Source organism: Gouania willdenowi, chromosome 7 (assembly GCF_900634775.1).
Source record: "Gouania willdenowi chromosome 7, fGouWil2.1, whole genome shotgun sequence".
In the NCBI taxonomy this organism is placed as follows: Eukaryota; Metazoa; Chordata; class Actinopteri; order Blenniiformes; family Gobiesocidae; genus Gouania; species Gouania willdenowi.
In genome coordinates this window covers 37,224,993-37,247,886 of record NC_041050.1, presented here as the reverse complement: position 1 = coordinate 37,247,886, position 22,894 = coordinate 37,224,993, and the positions used below count along the sequence as shown (strand labels likewise).

Genomic DNA, 22,894 nt, shown 5'->3' with positions numbered 1-22,894 from the left:
TTTTTTTTCCTAACATTCTTCAACAAAGAGCAAAGTCAGAAGTTGGTCGTGTTTCAAAGGGGACACTATTGAGCCACAGCTACTTTACAATAAGAACAGAACATGTTTAGACCATTTTTAATGGGTTTTTATATTGTCTTTTCTTTGTTTTTGTTTTATTTGGGCATTTATAGATTTGCAGCAAATAGTGACGCTGGAAACAGGAAGTGCGTTAGTTGAGTCATGTGGCATTTTCCACATGTCTGTGCTCTTTATTAATAGATTTCAGTTTGTAATTGAACATGTTTTTACAGGATGCTTCGTAGACACCAGCAAGAAGAGGCCAGGAGATCTGATGTTCTCTCATTCTCACATCATCACACCCCGGGATGTCATCAGCGGCTTCCGAGGAGGAAGTCTGTCCTCCAGACACATCCTTCAGCACAACGGCAAGCGTTTTATTCACCAGCTTATCTGTCTGTGTTTGTGTCACCTCCTTCATTAACTTCACTTTCATTAACTTTGCCCTTCCTGTTTTTCTGTGTGACCTTTTCAATGCGGAAGCACATGTGTGCGGCTCCGCGGTGTAATTGGGACCTTTTATTTTGGCGGGGACCTAGCACCCGCTTTGATCAGCTCAATCCAATCCATTTGAAATTCTGTCTGCTGGCTGCGCTGCCGTAACTCTCAATTTTAAACCTCACTGAGCTCACCGCAGCATCTGTGTGTGTGTGTTTTTATAGGTGTGTGTGTGTGTGTGTGTGTGTGTGTGTGTGTGTGTGTGTGTGTGTGTGTGTGCAAAGCCCAGGCAGATTGACACAGGAAACAAACCTTTATGAGAAAAATTTGCATTACCATGACAATGCAAGTGTGAATGCTAAAGAGAATTGTCAACTGTTTATTGTCAATGAACACAGGTTTGTACACATTATTAAAAGCATAGGTATTTGTAGGCAGTATTGGTCAAAGGAAGGTAGAACCAGCCTCAAGATAAAAGCAAAGTAAGGGGAAAATGCTAAGCATCCCCACTAAAAGTATCAATTTTAGAAAGAGGAAGATTTTAAGCTACAAACTGAGACAATAGCTACAGGATTAAAGCTTTAACAGCAGTTTTCATCAAAGTTCATGAGCAGCAGCTGTCACACTCTAACAGACGTAATCAAACATTCTGAGGCCCTTTTGGAGAAATATTATTATAAATTGATTGGGTGAAGGCTTGGACATTGTCTTACAAATTTTGTGTGAACAAAAGGATTAAAGAAAATCATATTAAAATCCTACACAATATGTATCTAACAATTCGTAATTCTCCATTTTTTTATATATATATATAGACAATAAATGAAGTTTTTGCAATAATTAATCAGAATCTTTTCCACATTTCTTTTATTACCGTATTCATTCGATTGGTTTCTGGACTCAAATGGAAAATTACGTACCGTGCAGAATTAACGCTGGGGTTTGTAGAATGCTGATGCGCTCCACACTCCCCTTCTGTACGAAACTCTACGTGCACGCGCACACTGTGGCTTTCTTTGTGACTGTTTTCTCCATAGAGACTAGTAACAACTGTAGGTATGTTTTCTTGTGCTATTGGAGAGTTTTCTGATGTTTTAGAGACATGAAAGCATGCATGACTCTCTGTTGTGAGGACAGTAAGAGGCTCAGAGTCGCAGCTGATCCCAGCTGATCAGAGCAGACACACTCCATCCACACTGCAGATGAATATCATTTTTAATAAGGTATTTATTCCGTCTGTTCTTGCTCTCTCTCTCTGATGCGGGGCGGACTGTGCTGACTGAAAGCGGATCGCTCGCAGTTCGCCGCACACACCGACTCCACGGACACGTTTGTGCCTTTATTCTGTTGCTTCTCCACCTCTGTCTTCTTTTGTGTAACTGCTGTGCCAAAAGCCACGTTAGACTTCAGCTTAAATATCATGTCATGGGACTGTCCCTACTCTCAGATCGGTAACGCGCATCGAGTTTTGACGAGCAGCTCGAGCAGCCAATAGTAACGCTTAAAACAGCTCATGGGATCACCCTGTTGGTAGAAAGATCTCTGATTGGCTGAAGTCCAACGTTTATTTACAGAGATTCACTGTCCACTCAGAATGCTTTAATGAGATGATTATGAATTTTTGACCAAATAAAACCAAAAAAAAACTTACAAACTGCAGCTAAATTTAATTGTAAATGTATTATTATGTGCTTTGAAATAAGAAAAACTAAGTTGATTTCATTGTGAACCTGTTCATTTTATGATAAATTCTACATACACAAGTGTAAATTCAACAAATCTTCTCCCCTTTTTGTAAGTTTTCTGTGTGAATTTAAAGAATATATGAAGACTTTGACCCGTATTCTTACAAAAAAAGCATAAAAACTTTGACAATATACATTTTTTTTATGAAGTGGAATAAAAACTGATTTAACCCCTTTCCTTTTTTTTACTCTAAGGCTTGCAAAAAGCATCTTAATTTGCATAAAACCTTTAATTACTTTAAAAGTAACAGAGTTAGCATTTTACAAATGAGATGTTATGATTGTCACAAAGCAGCAGAACATTTTGATCTTTGAATGGTGTAAATCAGTTAAGATTTGCACGCATCACAAACGGGGTCAGTTAAAAAAATATGTATGTTTTTTGTCAGAGTTCAACCTTCACATTTGTAGATTACGAAGTGGATAAAATGGTTGATGCTAAAATTGTGTCTCTGAGTTACATATTGACAGCGATATAGCAGTTTACAGTAAAAGCATAAAACTTACTATTACATAAAAAGTAATATTTATTTGCATTCCCACAATTAACCATTGAAAACCAATGCTGTTGAATTTGCCTCCTAAATATTTCCTCATACACAGTCAGAGAGATTCGAATGAGCATTTTGTAGAATAAGCAGTAACATATTACAGCAATAGGCTAAAAATAAGCAGGTCTTCCAGGACTTGAATTACACCACAGGCTGTAGTAAATACTGATATTTTTATTAACATTTATAATTGGCACACTAATACTTTACTACATCTGTATTTGTGTGCCATGTTTGCAAACTAATTCTGACTTTACCATGTGTGTGTTGTGTTTTTCTACTCCCATTCCTGTTCTTGTGAAACCACTCTGTGCTTATATTAAACGTTGTACGTGCCTCACCCTCCTCTTTGAATTCTCATGTCCCACAGTCTTTCACGCTCCTCTGACATTTATTCATACAATTGAGCTAATTGGTTTCACTGGGGTCCGGTCTCTATGTGGCTTTGAAGGATTGCTTTTTGCTAGACTCTGTCAGCTAACTGCCTTTTACCTCAGTGTCTCTTTTATATTCAGCTTAAAAAAGATGCAAAGGTAGATGGAGCGACAAGAATTGGTTAAAAACAAAATGTTTGACTGTACAAAGCATGTGATTGGATTAGGTAGGTTTTACATCTTATATTTTATTAATGGGTGTCACAAGCTGTTCCTATAATATATCGTATTTTTGCACTTTAAATAATTGGCAGCCACATTCTGCACAGCGTAAAGAAGCAGTGTATAGAACTAAAGCTGGGCAATATAGACCAAAACTCATATCTCAATATTATTTCTCAAAATGGTAATATACGATATAAATCTCTCATTTTAATTCAAATAAAGTCTGAGCAGAAAAACTAGTCATGGCTAAATGTGCTGATCCAAAATGCCACACTAGCACATTTATTAACAATCAGAATGTGTGAGTGAGTTCTGTTGTGGGTTAGGACGCACTCAATAACCCATTCAACTGTGCTTTTAATGCTGTTCTGAGAAGTAGCAAAAGCAGAGACTGCTAAAACAAGTATTTTAAAACAAAATAAGCTATAAATGTATATATATATATATACATATGAACAAGTTTATTTTTACTAATTCAATTGAAAGTAATAATGCAGGAAAAACCAAAGACTGATCTTGACCCTAAATATGACCTTGAGTGAAGGTCAAGGTCACACATTGAAAGGAAATGTTGTTCAATGGTACCAGTCTGAGCACTGTATCTCAATTTGTGGCCAAGTTATTGGAAACAAAGTATTTTTTTTGTGGCGTCATGAACTTTGACCCCAACCAATCTGTTCACTGGTAGGTCGTACAGCTTTGGTCCAATTAAATATATATATATATATATATTGGTAGAGATATGGAAAATATAGGTTTTTGACACTTTACATGACCTTGACCTTGACATTTTCACTCCCAAAAAGTCTACTGCTCATCCTTTACATTGCCCCTATGAGATGACATACAGTATTAGTGCTGCATTAATAGCCTAGGAGGATTTCCAGGACAAAGGAGTTGTGGAAGAAAAATAATAAGAACTCTTACGAGAACAATGTATTTGGCAATTTTCATTTGCCAAATACAAATATATCGATATAGGCAATATTGTAAATTTCACCAAAATAGAAAACTCGAGATATCTTAAATCTCGATATATTGCACAGTTCTACATAGAAATCATCAGTTGTTCATTGTTCATACATCAGATCAATGAAAGGACATGAAACCCATGTTTCCTTTTTGCAAGTCAATTATTGTGTGAATGGGTGAATGAGCTGATATTGTAAAGCACTTTGAGACGACTTCAGTGTGGGGTTAAAGCGCTAGATAAAAGTCCATTTACCATTACCATTTATTCTTACAAATAATAACTGTTTGTGATACTTGGGAATGGACTATTTACAGACTAAGTGGACATTGGATAGGTCCATCTGTGTGCCGGTGCCAGGCGGGGGTACACCCTGGACAGGGCGCCAGTCCATTGCAGGGCAACACATACACACTCACACTCACATTCACTCCTACGAAGACTCAAATCAACCTTGCAGTTATGTTTTTGGATTGTGGGAGGAAGCCGGAGTACTCAGAGGAAACCCACACAGTACGAGGAGAACAACAAACTCCACAGAGTTGCTGTGAGGCGGACTTCCTAACCACTAACCACCGTACATGAGATCGAATTAAGCCTGAATCCAAATTATGTGGCTGCTTTATTTTGATTTTAATTCCGAATGGAATAATTCCTCGATCTTAACATTTAATTTGTCTTTAAATTAATTCTGGTCGTTCTGAGCATGCTCATCCTATCGCGATGACGCGCTGGTAATGACATATTCCAAGATGGAGGACATAATCCAAGACAAAGCAAGAGTTGGACCTGAGGCGATACTATTTATTTAATAAGAGCCTTAGAAGACATTGACGTAATGAAAAGAGTGAATCCACAGAAGCATAATAAACATGTACATGACATTCACACGGGCACACAGACTTATTCCACACACAGACATCGGCAAACGAAACAGGCTTCATTGGGGACGTGAACCCATGTTCTCCTCCAATGAACAAACTGTACAATGAAAATAAAAGTGAAAATAGTTCTTATTATGTGGTCGTCTATGTTGTAGCCGACAAGAAAAGGTATGTTTTTTTCCCCGATAGACGTGAATTCGTCACATTCTGTCCCCGTCCAATCAGAACCGTTCTCAACCCCAGACCTAAAGTGAAAGTGAATAAAAACCAATATAACCTGTTTTTCATGTAAACCTCATTTCTGAATTACTATTTTCATGTAAACATGAAGCAGAACACTTTAATTCAGAATAATTAATTCAGAATTAAAAACCGTGATTATTGTAGATCAGGGTTTTGATCAGGCATGTTTTTAAGAACATTATTAATTTATCAGCTATAATACTGCGGGGGCATTTGTTGGACCAACAATACATTCTGAGATATTCATAGTGTTCTTTTATTGTGTTTAATGCTATATTCCTCTTCCTCCTCATCCCCCATTATGCACACAAAGTAGTTCACAGAAGAGATTAAAATGTAAACAGCATAGACATGATTTTAAAACTCAGTTAACCAGACAACATATTGGCTGATTAATGTCTTGACTTTGTTTTTCATTATTTAAATATTTGCTTTAATTCACAATATGTTTCTCTTTGTGGGAAGAGTGTAAATAAATGTCTGCTTCAGGGAGATTTTTCGTAATGAAAGAGACAAATCTCCTTTAGTCAGCACATATGACAAATACACAAGTAGAAAATGCATGATCCAATTTCTAAGGGTTTCTAATGGAGACTGATCGATGAGCCTGATGTTTTAATCAAGACTTTAAATGATGATATAGGTAAAGATAAATGGGACGAGTTGTTTATCTGAGCAGTCGCGTGGAAAAAAAAAAATGTGTCTTTTGTTCAGAAATACTTGAATTCTTCTGCTTATACTTCTTTTTTTTTTCTCTCCTTGGAGAGTCTTTTAAACCAGTGTTTTTAAAATCGGGGTACGTGTACTACTAGGGGTACGCAATGGCCTTACAGGGGTACGAGAGAGAGAGAGGGTGAAAATTATCAAATGAAAGCATAAAATATGATTTTTTTTTTGTTTTTTTAGTTTAAAACGTTAGTTATAATAATGATGATGGAAATGATCTTGATTAGAACATGGACTTTTGAGCAGTTTATTTGTTATCAAGAATATTTATGTTAATACATATCATGTCATTAGCCATGTAGGCTACAAATGGAAACGTGTATGTACGCATACTACAAAAGCTTTGTATTAAATTGCTCCAAATAAATAAATAATAAAATAAAAACAAAGGTCAGTTTTGGTCCCACACCAGGCAGGAGATGACCAGAAATGATAAAAACTATAGAAATAAATCTATTCATGAGATACTAAATACTGATTCATTCCACTTATTTACAAAAATATAAAATACAATTTCTTTAAAATGTATTATCACTCATTTATTCCATCATTATGCTCTATATATACAAAATATTCTGAGAAAAATGTTGTAGACGGACGAAGGGGGTAACTTAGATTGAGAAATAAGAGAACGGTGGTACTTCAGCCTAAAAAGTTTGAGAACCACTGTTTTAAACAATATGGTTAAAGTGACAAAAATGACTGAATTCTCTCTGTTTAGTAATAATAATAACTGCATTCATGATTTCAGCTGTTTTCTAATTCACAGCGAGGAACACAGCACAAGTTTACAGACTGGAGATAGACAGAGACACGGCGCCGTTGTTCAGACGTGGGATAAAAGCTGACACCATTGTGCCCGCTCAGCGCTTCCTAAACGAACCCGACGACAGGCGTCGGATGCTCAGCTGCATGGAGGCGGTGCGTCAACGGGAGCGCCTGGAAGAAGCCGGCGTGGCAAAGGTGACGGTGAGGTCAAACTCGGTGCTTAGCCAACAGCGAGGCAGGAGTAGCTGCTGTTCTCAGGGATCTCATGTGGACAACAGTCACAGCAAAAGCTTTTCTTCTCACTTTGAGGTGTGAGAGGATTCTCAAAGGTGTGAAAGTTGTTTCAGAAAGAGACGGAAATATTTCTTATAGAAATGTTTCCTTTACCTCACATGTGAATTACAGAATAATCCAGTTGTAGATATCTCAAATTCACCAATTTAATGAAACTGCTATATTTTAGGGGCTTTCAGTTTTCCTTTGTATATACAGTATGTATCACATGAATGCAGTCATTTTTCATTTCAAATTGTGGAAATAACTCTCCATTTCTTACAAACACCTCCACAAGATTCCTCTAAATTACACACACATTTTTAAAGTAAAGATCCTGCAGGGACTGATATTGAAAACTAGGGCATAAATATGTTAAAATGTGTCTTTTTCCCAAACTAAAATCTGCTTCTACTTAAAGGTCCAGTATCATGCTATTTTTCATACATCTGCATTTGTTCTAAGAACCAAAACAACATAGTATTTGAGATTTATTTTACCAAACTTGCCCGTTTTCTGGAGTTTTAGCGCTCTATGGCCATGTCTATAGATGCAGATCATCAGTGATCAAAGCATTTTCCTTTAGTTATCCACACACTGTTGTTATTGTTTTCAACCAAAAAACTGTGCATTACAGTAAAACACATGGCTATTTAAGCGGCTTTTGTGATTGAGTCCGTCTCAGTGCTTCAGGGTGTGTGTTTATCTCAGCAGCAGCAGCAATGGAGTCATCTAGCTACTTCACTCACTAGAGTGTTACGCTGGTAAGTCACCTTCTTCTCCTCCTAATCTCTTTTTACTACAGGAATAGTGCATTTAAGGTGATAATCATGTCTTTTGTCCCACTCCTGTGTCGCATTGAGTCACAAACATGTCAGATCAAGTCAAAGGTGATACAAGGCGATATAACGGCTACTAAAAATGGAACTGCTCCCTGGGTGCTATACGTAGCTGCCCACTGCTTCTCAGGGAGGGGTTAAATAGAGAAAACAGTTAGTGTATGTAGCTTTGCATATATCTTGACAATATAGTATAACGTGGCAGTCACCCCAGTGGTATCTATTGTGTCCTTGGGCAAGGCACTTCACCCACATTGCCTAGTATGAATGTAGTGTGTGAGTGAGTGTTGGTGGTGGTCGGAGGGGCTGACGGCGCATTATGGCAGCCTTGCTTCCGTCAGTCTGCCCTAGGGCAGCTGTGGCTACAGTAGTAGTTTACCACCACTAAGTGTGGAGTGAAAGAATAATCCCTTAATTCTGTAAAGCGACTTTGAGTGTCCAAAATGTAAAATTGATGCATTATTATTATTATTATTATTATTATTATTATTATTATTATTATTATTATTATTATTATTATTATTATTAATAATGTATATAATATATTAATTCGAAGTGTTAGTTTCACCTGTGAGTAGTTTGAGAGGGAGGAGCTTACATTCTTATAGGGTAGGAGGAGCCAGGATTGTCAGGAGGAGGAGTTTCCGCTATCTGATGTCAAGTAGCGAGAAAAACCCGTTTGGTGCTGACTTTTTACAAAATGTGGAATAACAAGGGAGGAAGGAAACACAACTTTTTCAACTATGTCCCTTTGAATGAGGCTAAAGTTATGTATATCACTGTAGCAACACCATTAGAAAGGGAATATTTCATAATACTGTCTCTTTAAGGTCAAACTGGTCCATATTTGTCCCCTAGAATAAAATATATTACATGTTTATCATTTTTGATAATAATATGTTTATATATTATATAATATACAAAAAACTACATTATATAAAACTAAATAATATTTAATAAAGTTCAATTGTAGTTATAATCATATTTGATGTATTTTTGTCATCGTTTTAAACTTACTTTTATCTATTACACAACATGTATCAAGTATACAAAACATGATTATATATATATATATATATATATAATTATTATTTTATTTTTATTAAAGATTTTTAGTTGGTGGTGTAACAACACTGTTTTAGTGATTGTTAAATAAAGTAACAGCACAACACATTTCACACACAAACCTTTAGTTACAATGACTGTAAGGTTGTTTTTGCTTTTGTTTTGTTTTCTAGGAGTGGAAAAAAGAAGCACAGCTGAAATCCATGGAAGTCTGCAGCAAGTCAGAGGCCATCACCAACATGTTGTGCCAGTCCATCACAACCCAGCACCTGCTCTATTCCTGCCTGGGCTCTGCTGAATACATGGAGTTTGTTCTGAAGAACCCGTTTAACGTACCGCAAACCATCACCATCCACAGTGAGGATCCTGAGCTCAGGTAAGATCCAACAACGTCAAATCCTTTATTAAAAGTAAGCTTTCTTTTCTGTTAGCTTTCTGTTAGCATCTCTAATGATAACGGGTCAGTTTGACCCATGTCTTAAATCAGCTGTAAAATACACTAAAAAATATTATCTATCATCTAAATTGTTTCTCATCTCTTGGTTACCTTGTTGGGCTTCTTTATCAATGAAAATATAGATATAAATATTTTTGGTGTGGGCGTCTGAGCCTCTTTTCTGTCACTAAACCCCTAGATTTACATATATTTTTAAAATGGTAAAATTATCCTGAAGAGAAGTGACAGGTAAAGTTGATCTGAAACATGTGTTTTAATAATTATTAACTATGTATGTATTCATGGGCAACTGGCGGCCCGGGGGCCACATGCGGCCCTCGGTCTAATTTTGTGCGACCCCAAGACAAATCTACCTAATATGAAGCCCAACATTAAACTCAAAACAGAATAACACAAAACAACAGAAAAATGTGCAGGATGTCACCAAAAATACACAAAGCAACAATAAATAAGTAAAACACATATAATGACTCATAAAATAAACAAAATGACAGCAGAAATTCCCAAAACCACAGATAAACACACAATATGACTAATAACTCTGAAAAAAGCTACACATCGACAAAAATCCCTTTGTTTTTTCCTGTGTTAATGCTCTGATTGGTCGTTATTCTTAATACTGGCATGACTATTGATAATGTGGCCCTCAGATCAGACAATCTTATGTTTGTGGCCCCGCTGTGGTAACAGTTGCCCATCCCTGGTGTACGTAACGCCATAGAACTGTAACAGGTTTGTGTTTTATTCAATTGTAATACACAGTTTTTTATAGAATTTCCAAAACAATTACAATTCAATTATGATTACAGCAGCAACTTCTTTTTTCCAATTAATTTACAATTATAATTATGTCATAATTGTAATTAATTGTCAGTTACGTGTTTACAATTATATACAGTCAATTGTCTAAACTCAAATACAATGCAATTACAATCACAACAGCAGCAGATTTGTTTTCAAATATGACTACAATTATAATTATGTCATAATTGTAATTAATGACAATTACGTGATTACAATTATAATTGACCCCAACCCTCCCATTTGCATTACAAAACTACATTCTCCAACAGCAGTAACAGGATTCTTTAATGTATTCTGGCAGTTTAACTTCTTCTTGCAAGTTTCTATAGGTGTGTGTGCGTGTGTGCGTGTGTGTGTGTGTGTGTGCGTGCACGCCATTATCAAAGCGTAACAAGTCTTGCTCGTGTCCTGAAAAGGCGTTCACACGTTCCGAATGTGTTTCCAAAGGTGACGCTAAAGCTCTGGAGTGTTTATAAACTATTTTAATCCCATCCCAGAATAACAGCCGACCTGTTTCAGTGTGAGACATAAACCGTCTACTTTTCTAGTCTTTGGTGGTGAAAACTAAGTGAAAACTCTCATTATTATAGTTTGATGTGAATTATAAACTGTTTTTGCCCATCCTATCAGTCGTACTAAGAAGTGTTAAATGCACAGGTCTAAATGAGCACCACTAACTAACCATTGAACACAGTTTAGACATAAAAACCTTGTTTAATACCAACAAAGCACATTATTTTACTTTGACATAAAAATGTAAGCACAATTTTATATAATCAAAAAGTTCAATAATATGATTTAAAAAAATGATTTTGCTGTGTGAGTTTATTATATCCAGTCCATGAAAGTTTTACTGTTTTATACAATAGGTGTGTACTATTATGTTTACATGATTGGGTGCCTCTGCGGGGTCGCGTGTCCTTAGCCCCGCCCACATCCTCTACCACCGAGAGTGGTTGACTGTCCACTATCATTTATCCAATTACTTTGTTCATTTGTCACTTTTGGCTCTGAACCCTGTCATCTTGTCCAGTGTGGACTGGAGACACTGTCTGCTCGGAGCGTGTAGCAGCTAGCACTGTTCAAGTGTCCGTGCTAGCTGCTACATGTTTAGCATTACGGTTGAAAAGCTCCACTGGAAGACTGAAGGAGGAAGAGCTCTGGTCATTGGCAAACTCTATCTGGCACTTTTTGCACACAATTGGGCTTTTGTTTTCCATCCAGTGCTTTTTTTTTTTTTCTAAAATTAACGTTCAAAAAGCACAACAAAGGCTTCTCCTCAGGTTCTACCATTGTGGCCAGTGCATCAGTGTTATGGGTATACCGGGAACTTTTGTAATGAGAAAAAAGCGATTAACTGCGTTAATTTTTAGTGTGTTATTTTTCTGTAAATAATGAATTGCAATGAATGCGTTAAAGTCCCAGCCCTGCTATATTTTTATTGATATCACTATTCAGTAATTATTTCTTCCATTCTTGGAAATTTCCTTCTAACTTCGCAGTGTGCATGAATCCATCTATAAACCAGGGCACTTGTAGCTCACGTGTGTATTAACGTGCATGTTATTAAACATGATGGAGGTCAGCAGGCGAGGAACATTCTCTCTCCTAGTGATTCGTCCTTGATGCTGATGCTGACGTCCTTTTTGTGAAATGCAAAAAGCTTTTTTTAATAGAACTGCTGCAGCTTTTATGACTAATGTTTCTTGGATGACCTGTTCTTGTTATCTTTGGCTGTTTGTTTCTTTCACTGAGCATCATTGTTAATCCCCTCTTCTCTCAGTCTTTTTTTATGGATTCTGCTCATGCCAGACTCTTGGATTAACATATATCACTTTGATCAACAAAGCCTGCAGTGTGCTGTGAATGAATCATTATGGCATTAGAGCGGCCACAGGGCCTAACAGGTCTAATTGAGACTCATCGGTTCCTGCATCTGTCCTCTCGCTGGCTTAAAACTTTGTTAGTTTATTCATTTCTTGATGACACTTTACACTGAAGCGTCTGTCACCTCTGCCGGGAGCCAGAAAGCATAGAATGTGTGAATGAACAAAGAAGTGTGTGCATTTGATAAGCTTCTGGTGCAGCAATAACCACTCAGTGTTTGCAAAGAACTCAGCGTTTGTGTAGCACGAGGCTGGTTTTTCATCATACATGACGTTTAGTTGTTGGTTGTAATTGATGGGGCGTCTGCGTGTGTGCGAGATCAGGAACTAGAAAGGATTCATTGAAACGCAACAATTTCCTTTTTTGAGCTGTTTTTTAACCATTTTTCAATGCAAACTAAAACTTTTCAAGTTAGTTATTCTGTTTTTGTTATCCAATCTCATATTTGAGACGCACAGCAATATAAAATTGTGAAGGTGAAATATGATGAATCAGAAATGTTATTGTTTGTTTTGTGTTTTTTCATTGCAATGTTGCAAACATCACACTGGAAGACAAAAATAAAAAGATCACACATATACTGTATGTTTAGGTTTCATTTTTTCAAACAACAGTTCCTCAGGAAATTCACTTTGATCTCTTGAGAAGCATCGGCTGAATGCATTAATGTTTTCCTTTGAAGTTTCCTTAACTTTTTGCTTTATAATTCCAGCAAGATTATTTTTGTCTTCTTTTGGAATAATATGTTCAGGTTTAATTTATTCTGATAACTATTCCTCAGTAAATCCACCTTGATCTCCTCACATCAAAGGAAACATCAAAGCGATCAGCAGACGCCTCTGACGAAGACTGGCAGTTGACAGTCGAAACATGTCAGGAGATCAAAGTGTCTGAATAAATGAAACCGTAACATATTATTCCAAAAGAAGACAAAAATAATTACTGGAGATCACACAAAGTTTAGAAATCACAAGATCCTCAAGATAATAATCTACAGTTGACCATTTTCACCAAGCAACATAATTAATGCCAGACTTTACGTGACTAAAAGTTATTGTATTTGTGTATTCATTTTCAAATGCTAAAGGTTGAGTTGTGTAAGCCCTTAGTTTATTTTCCTGATATTCAATCAGAAAAATCCACTTCAGCCTTAAAGGGGTCCTCTAGTGTTTTTACAAATTTGACCTAAAACCTTTCAAATGCCGTTATTAAAAGATTTTTCTGAACTAAAACACATTATTTTTTCACCATATTTGTTTTATTAACTTATTATTTATTTTTAAAAATGGGACCACTTTACAATTTTAAAGCCTGTAGTCCCTCATCTTTAAATCATGTGATTGATGATGTTTTCTATTGGAGTGAATGAAGCATTTATCCTGATTTTTAGATCATTGAGCAACCTTCTGTCAAAATGCCAATTTGTGCTTCAGCATCAACTACCAAACTGCAGAGTTGTAATTGTCGCCTCCTGCGGTCATAGCTCATTTTTTGGGCCACAACTGTTTTTATCTTCTTTCGGTAAACATCGACATATTTACCTTTTCATGATTATTTAGAGCAACCCAAAGCCACACAAGTTGTAATTTTGACCGAAAAAGCTGCTAAATGATCTATAAAGTTGCTAAATGATCTATAAAGTTGCTAAATGATCTAAAAAGCAGGCTGAATGCTTAATTTCAATAGAAAACAATGGGATGTTTACAGGAAAATGGGGGTGCGTGACATCATCAATCACGTGATTTCAAGATGGTGGAACACATTTTTTAAAACTGTAAAGTAGTCTCATTTTTAAAAGTGAATAGAAATGAATATGGTAGAAAAATATTGAATTTTTTTAGACATAGATCTTCTAAGAAAGACATTTCATACATTTTAGGCCACATTTGTAAAAAGAGCTTCTCATAGTGTTGATGTTCTCATAGAGTTTTTTTTTTTCTTGACCAGTATTGTCGGTTTTTTCTGTGCCTTTTTTTTTAGCTTTACACAGCGTGAGCCCAGACTGATTGATGGCTAACGCAGACAGGAGACGGTTCTACTCCTTCCTCTTTCATTATATTTCCTTGTCATTACTTTGCTCCCTGCGGTGCTTCTTCATCTCCGTGTTCACTTTTCCTTATTCCTTATCTACCTTTTCAAACCATACACTGTTTTCATGTGAAACTGGCATGCACAAATAATTTGTTGTCATGATAAGCCACGTACAAAACGAGTGCCGATAGATTTACAGAATTGGTTGTTGCAGCTTTCACTCATGTTAGCGAAGAAGGGCCCCAGAAAAAAAAAAAAAGCTTAAACTCTGGACTATTGAGGAGGATTCCTCTCTCCATGCCTGTGGCTGGGAACCTTTGATGTTTAAAGCAGCACTCCCCTCTTCATGCATTAGTGCATTCAAAGAAAGAGGAAAGAGTAAAGATGAGACCTCCCCATGATGGAGTGTTATCTCCTCCCCCCTCTTTTTTTTAGTTGTTGTTGCTATAAATCAATTTCTTGGAACACAGATGAGGGAATATCCTTGACCTTCATACACCTTTTATAACTTCTGTCTGTCAGTAACAGAGGAAATGTATTGTGCGCTAGAGCTTTGAATGGCCGAGTGCGGATTTTAGCATTTTGTTAATTCATTTGCTGGATTAACTTCTGATTGATTTTCACTAGAAAAAAAGACCCACTGGAGTTCAGTTGCATGGAGATAAAACGGCTGAACTCTCCATGTTGTATCCGTTCTATAAACTGGTTCTCTTAAAGATTAAATGAAAGGAGAAAAGTGTTGGCTTTAAGAAATATGATTTTTCTAATTAGTGAACTGGAAAATAAAAAGCCACATCATATGCTACATTTCTTTAAACCTTTGATATATTTATTACCAATAAAATGGCATCAATTACCCTTTGCGTCAATGATTTCCTCGTCTCCCCATCCAACCTACTCCACCATAACAGGAAGCTCAACCCAATTAAAGTGACAGAAGTCCTCATTCAACAACAACAAACAAACTTCCATTTTCTATGAACAATAAGGAATTTGAAAATCCATTTTTTTGCTATTCAGGATCCGTTAATCCATCTTACTTTTACGCCGGTTTTTCAAAGCAACATTAGGGTAGATCACTCTGATTCAGATACACAGTTTCAAGATGACCAAATCTGGATTACCATTGCTCATATGATGATTATATACTGTAAGGAGACAGTGCCTATCCACTCCTGCCATGACTTTTCTTCTTTTCTTGCAGCAATCACACCTGTGTGCAAAATATGAATAAAAGTGTATACACTAAATAATACAAATGTATTATTTGACCAATTTTAATGTTTTACTACATTTTCTTCCTGAAATCCATCTGGAAATCCTACCCCGGTTGGGATCAGGATAGTTCTCATTTTTTGGATCAAAGTTATTCAAATCCCACTGAATCGTTTCCAACAACACAAACTGAAGGTTTGATCAAGATTAAAAAAATGTTTCCGTAGCGCTTTCGCGACACATTTCAGTATCGAAAAGTTTGAAATACCTCCTCATGAAAGCATTAAAAATTTCTAGCGATATTTGAGTGTTTTTTTTAAAATTTCACCAGTTTTTATTGGACTATTTAGATTTTGCGCATTTCCAAGGGTAATACAAACGCAGATGTTGTTCATTATAAACTGTTATTGGTGAAAATAAGATGACCTAACATTTAAGGAAATCCCTGTTCCTCATGGATGGGATAGAAGCAGAGAACACATGTTGTATATGTATCTGTACATATGACAATAATAAAGCTGATATTATATTGTCACTAAAATCATTTGATCACACTTTGGAGAAAACATTTAAAAGTTTCCGATGCACCCTAAGTGTAAATATTACTGTCAGATCAATTGGTCAGTTTGTGCAATTTGTTCTCCTCCTATTTCCATAATTTGTTCTTTTTACCTCCGTCTTACATCACAGGTAATAAACGCCACTGGGTTCAACAGGAAGGGTTTGGAATGGATTTGATGTTTGATCTATAGAAAGTAAAACTGCACAGATTCTTTGAAACTTGAATCTCATCCGTGTTCTTTTTAATCTTTTCATCCAGTGTCATCACATGCACCGAGGAGTGGGCTCACTTCAAAGCACTTACCAAAACTTCTACTCCCCTTGAAGAGGACATGTTTAATTTAGAAGAGGGTTCTCCAGGTCCCAGAGTTTACCTCAGACCCAAAGAGAGCGTCAACATTCCCCTGAAGTACCAGAGCTTCCTGTGCGACCACACCATGACTCTACAGGTAATGGACAGACTGGGATGGAGGTGGATTTTACCTACGTACAGTACATTCAGTTTTCATCATCAATCACGTGTTTGATCTGTGGTGCTATAAGATGCAATCACAGTTAAAATGTCTTTGACTAGGTTACATCAGTTAAAACATCCATATATTCAGTCTGTGTTTCACCAGCTTTGATTTATACCAAAGAGATGAAAGTAAAACATTACTGAGAAAGTGACTGTAAAATAATAATTGTAATTATATATTACAAGTTACAGGCAATATTATAATATTAACAATCTCCAAAATGTAACACTACTTTAAGTTACTTTTTGTTATTGTACATTTATGTTACGTGAAGCCATTTTAAAAGACTAGTTTTATTACATTGATACAGTTAGAGATTAATGTCTACAAATGTGACATCAAAAACACTTACCTTTTCCTTATAATATTTTGGTAACACTTTAGTTTAGGGAACACCTATTAACCATGAATTAGTTGCTTATTAGCATTAGTGACATTTTGGCTCTTAATTACTAAATATTAAGTATTTATTAATGCCTTATTATACACTTAATGTCAGTCTCGCAGTCCAAAGAGGGTTAGGGTTAGGATTAGGGTTTGGGCTAACCTTAATCCTAATCCTAATCCTAACCCTAGCATGTTAAGATTGCAATTCATATAACAACAACTTCCTTACTTAATACTAATAAGTAATAATTCTGAGGTTAGTGTAGACTAACACATGTTTTATTTCATATATTCCTTTTTGAAAAAGAAATATATTACAGTAACTCGTTACTTTACTCTCAACACTGTTACTAAATAAAAATATCAGTCTTTTAAGAGCAATGTTGTTATGGCTAAAATAAATAATTTAAATAGCTAAGTTTAATTTTTCAAAACAAATACAAATGAATTAAAAACATACTAGTTAAAAAAGGGGTCAGAAATGTGTTTCTCACACAGATTCAGCTTTATAAGATTAAAAAAGTAGATTTTGTGTATTTTAAAATGTACAGATATATTTATACATGTTGTTGCTACTGGATTTCCAGTAATTTAGTGCATTTTCATCTTTTTCCTTATTTTCTCCTTGTTGTGATTTCTCAGATCCGTCTCTTCCTGTTGTGCAGATGTTATGTTTCCTCTGAAGCCATTTGCTATAAATATATATTATTTTTGTTTGTTTAGAAGATGCTCAATTTTGATAAGTGTTCTGCCTCTTATCTAATCCTCACAGGGCCCCAGCTTCCTACCGACAGGCAAAGGGCCCCAGATGGCCAAGAAGAATCTGAGCAATATTATTACAGCCAAATCTATCAAGGTACAGAATAAGCTACTTATGCCTCATATTTAACACCCTTTATCTCAGTCTGAAGTGTTATTTGTCTGGGACGAACACGTTTGTCTCCAGGCTGACATTACAGTAGGATATGACGCTTTATATACACACATTTTCTACCGTTACACAATATTTGTTGCAGTTCTCACATCTTCAAAGAGTGGAGCTAGATCACGTGTGTCAAACTCATGGCCCGGGGGCCAAATCCGACCCTTTGGACCACACGAATCGGTCGGCAGGAGAAATAAAAAATGACAGAGAAAACATGAATTATTGTATAAGTGAAACGCAACAATATTTGCAGGTGCTCACAGTTTTCCCAGTGCTTATATCGCACAATTGCAAGCATTTTTAATGTTAAATAGTTAAAAAAAAAACTCTAAATTCTTATAAAATCCTTTAATTTTCCTCAAATTATGACATATTTCCTTTATTTAAACAGAAATTAGTCACAAAATCTTGGAAATTTAAAGAAAACATGATGTGAGACTGATATTTTCCACTAATTGCTTGGATATGGTCGGTTAGTTACATATTTAGTATTTTAATGTTGAAATCACTCGTTTTCCTGCATAAAATGTGTGGTTCAAACAGCTCCGTATTTGGCCCCTCAATTAAAATGAGTTGAACACTTCTGAGCTAGATGATGTCATCGTTTATATAGTGTACATTACCATTATTCATGCCACTATTAAGAATAATGATCAATCTGAACATTAACACAGGGTTTTTAGTCATTTTATGTTTATCTGTCATTTTATGACTTTCTGCTGGCGTTTTGTGTATTTTTTTTGTCATTATATATGTTTATGTTTGCATTTTGTTTGTCAATATGTGACTTTTCGGATTTTTTCCGTATTTTTGTCGTTTTGGGTATTTTTTTCTGTCATTTTGTGTAATTGTGTTGTTTCTTTGGTGTCATATTGTATATGTGTTGTTGTTTTGTGAGTTTACGTGGTCGTTTTGTGTGTCTGATATCATTTTGTGTGTAATATGAGTCTTTCTTTGTGTATTTTTGGGATCTTTTTTTGTATTTTTGTTGACATTCTGCTTTTTTTGTATGTTTTTGGAGTTATTTTGTGTATAATGTTGGGCTTCATAATACTTCCAATTTCTTGAATTCCAATTTTTGGTGGATTTGTCATGGGGTTCCGCACATAATTAGACGAGGTCTCAGTTGCTCATGGTGTAAAAGTTTTGATTCTGAATGTAATCCCTAAACCCAAGGCTGACATCAGTGGCTCAAAACTACAGCGCTGCACATCCCCCCCAGTTCTTCCACTTTGAAGTGTCAACTAATTTTTAAAAACTTACTTTAGCTAGAGGAGATTGTCAAGCATAATGATATGCTGCTAATCACTTTTATCTCACCAAACAGCGTTTATCTCCAAATGGCAAACGTCAGGCTAGAGTTAAACAGTGTCAGAGCTGCGGAACGGTTTGACACGTCTGGTTAATTTACGTCAAAGAAACTGTGCTTAAGCAGTTTTTATTATCACAAAGGTACTCAACCACTTCAAGAACTTAATCAGCTGTTGATGATATGTAAAAAACAAATGAGAGATGTGCTAAGATAAGAACAGGCTGTACAGTCGGGCTATTGAACGCACAGTATTCCAATAAATTTGCAATTTTCTAAGAAAGGTCCACGTAAAGGCCACACGCTCACATTGGTTGTACATTTAAAACATTTAAAATCATCAATAAAATCAATTAAAATCATCAACAAACACATTACATCAACAATATGACCAAAAATCTCCCTCTCAATCATATGCAGTAGAGAAAAAAAGTGCCTTTAACTTTAAAATTATGTATTTTCAAGTGCAAACAATATTATGTACAAAACCAAATCAGAGTTCTACTCTGGCAATACAGAGTGTAAATAGTGCAAACAGAGCCTGACCATGTACAGTATGTCATTAACAACAATTACACAGACATGTTATTTTAACTGTTCATAAACTTCTTCTTCCATAAATTGAAACTAGGGCCGTTTTTCAATCTGTGTAACTCGTCAAACGTTATCACACGCTTTCAAAGTCCGCTTCTCAGCAAGTCCGCTGTAAATCCCCGGATGAGAACTTGCCACGCCCATTTTACTGAGCATGCATCAGAGGAGACTTGTGCGTTCTCCGTCAGCCATATTTCCCAGCATGCACTTGGAACATGCGCATGATTTCAAAGATGACGACGGAGGAGGATAAGCCGCACATGTGTATGTTACAAAAAAATACATTGACCAGCATATTGAACATAATAATAATAATAATAATAATAATAATAATATTGCATAAGATTAGGAGTTTAATTTCATACCATTTTAAATTCTGTTTTGTCCTAAAGAAAATATTTTCAGGACAGAATTTAGTTTTTCTTTAAAAATGTAAAACCTTAAACATGTAATTATTGAGAATTACTTTTATATTATTTTTTTATTATCATTATTATTATCAATATTATTAATAACATTCTTGTTGTTTGTGGGCCTAAAGTATTTCCAAAATCCTGAATTATTTATTTGTTTTTTAGCTTCTTCTTCTTCTTCTTCTTCTTCTTCTTCTTCTTCTTCTTCTTCTTCTTCTTCTTCTTCTTCTTCTTCTTCTTCTTCTTCTTCTTCTTCTTCTTCTTCTTCTTCTTCTTCTTCTTCTTCTTCTTCTTCTTCTTCTTCTTCTTCTTCTTCTTCTTCTTATTATTATTATGAAATAAATACCTAAAAAATCCAATTATTAAGTAAAAATTCAAATACCTTATTTTCATATAAAATATGTTATTATTGTTGTTATACAGATAATGTTCATAAAATCTGTTCAGAATTTTTTTTATTTATCACCAAATGTTTTATTGGTTTACAAAATAATTAATATTGACAACAATGGCATCTATTCAATGATACATTATATTTTCTTTGATGTCTACAGTGGAGCGCACATACTCCACACAACGTCAGGAAGTTTTACTTTGTCCCAAAACAACGAATATGCAAAGTCCGCACTTGCCTCACTTCACAAGTGTGTTCTTCAAGTCTGCTCCCACGAGTCCGTACCCAGGAGTTCATAAGAATGGAGTATGCATACTTAGAATTGAGAAACGGCCTAGAACTAGAATGTTCCTTCTCCTGCTTTAGATTCTAGTAGGCTAGACGTAGCAAAGGCTCATTACTGCCCCCACAGGTCACAAATAGAAGTGTGGACAGTTCACAAAGAAAAAATAAAATTTTGCGAGACAGATTATTAACATGGGAAGAAATCTCGTCGAGTTTAATCTCACAAAATCTCATGGCACGAGATCTCGTCACAACTGATGAGTTTCCATCTCCACATGAAGTCTCCTCCTCACTGCTCCACGTCTGCATATCAGTCCATTTACTACTTTTTATGGTCAATTTTTACTTACCGTTACTTTATGCCATGTGTGTGTGTGTGTGTGTGCGTGCGTGCGTGCGTGCGTGTGCCTGTGTGTGTGTGTGTGTGTCAGTTACGTTAGCTTTTCTCTCAGCCTCAGAGTCCTGTGCACGATCACTTGTGAACAAACCTAATGTGATGATTTGTCAACTGTAACTACTATTAAGAACTGGCTGAGATATCTTACATTTTAAACCTTATTGTGCTGTTTATTCGTAAATAAATAAAAATATATGAAATTACTGTAAATGCATACGAGCCAGCACCCCTCCCCACTCCAAAAACTGCAATTCATTATCGATATTTTATTTTTATTCCAGCAAATGTTTTATTTTAGGCATAAAATAAAAACAAATATTCAACAGATTTACAGTATGACTTCTTCTGCTGTCACTCAGACACCCTAAGTTATATGGAGCACGACGCATCCGTCCTGTTATTAAACCTGTGAGAGCTTTACCTTTTCCTACATTATCATAAGCTGGTTTATGAACGTTAAGTTCACTGTGATACTCAGTAGATGTTTCAGTTCATTCATTTCACTGTAGAAGTGACTGTCAGTAATATTCTGCCTCTCGACACCTGCTTTCACTGGACGCTAGCGTACACGCTAACGTACACGCTAACGTACACGCTAACGTACACGCTAACGTACACGCTGCCTCACAACGTGGCGCTCACTGCACTGAATATCTGCCTCTCTTTGCACAGGGTGATAAAATGTTTACTGTGTTGCCATGTTTATGTGTGTCTGTGTGTGCGTGCTTGCGTGTGTGTGTGTGTGTCTCTCTCTCTGTGTGTGAATCTGTTAGTGTTTCTGCCCACAGTGTGTATATAATTCCAGTGCCAGTGTCAGCACTGCTGCTCTGAGCTAAATCCTGTGAGGAGGTCAAAGAGGTCGGGTGTGGATCAAATGTGTGACCCGCTAAAAAGAGCTCGACTGCAGAGCTGTCAGGACGCCAGCTTTGGCTCTGATGTGTGTCAGCACACGCCCACACAGCAGCATTTAGGGGCCACGCCTCCTGCAGGTTAGCATAGACCAGTGGTTCCCAAACTTTTTGTGCCCAAGACACTTTAAAGGAAGTGAAAATCTGAAGGCACACCTATTGAGCAAAATAGCCTTTATAACACGTGTTATCACTGATATCATGTACAGTATCACAGGTGATTGTACAAGAAAGCGTTCCATTTTCCCTCTCGCTGTTTCTCTGTTTTAATCTTGTCCTACAGCCTGCGCAACCGCGGGAACAACAAAATATTGCGTTTTCTCTTTTTTTTTAAATAATTGCTTTTAGGTCTAGTTTGTTTCTGTATTATGAAATGAGTGCAGTAGTCAATTAAAATATAATAATTTTTGTGTAGTTGTAATAATAATGTATGTGTCAGTGTCTTCATAACGTCATGGATTCCCACACGTGAAAAAGGACCAGACTCAGCATTTCACTCGTTTCTTACTTTTATTCTTTCCAGTGACAAGAACAAGGAAAGTACAAAAAGTACCACAAATTACAAAAAAACACAATTTCAGGTAAGAACATTTAATTTGGTAAAAGTATATTTTAAACTTTTTTTTTATTAAATCAATGCAGGTAATT

The 22,894-nt window shown here is 36.0% G+C and overlaps 1 protein-coding gene across 3 annotated transcripts in view; it reads left to right on the top strand.

The window, feature by feature from the left end:
• The window catches only part of nphp4 (nephronophthisis 4), a 222,765-nt gene that overhangs the window by 174,678 nt on the left and 25,193 nt on the right, over positions 1-22,894 (top strand). For 2 of the 3 annotated variants that reach the window (XM_028453910.1, XM_028453908.1), the window contains 5 exons: positions 294-428; positions 6,986-7,185; positions 9,335-9,537; positions 16,376-16,565; positions 17,794-17,877. In XM_028453910.1, the coding sequence (XP_028309711.1) occupies positions 294-428; positions 6,986-7,185; positions 9,335-9,537; positions 16,376-16,565; positions 17,794-17,877 (812 nt within the window). The remainder of the gene's footprint in view (positions 1-293; positions 429-6,985; positions 7,186-9,334; positions 9,538-16,375; positions 16,566-17,793; positions 17,878-22,894) is intronic. The other variant, XM_028453909.1, reaches the window with a different exon arrangement.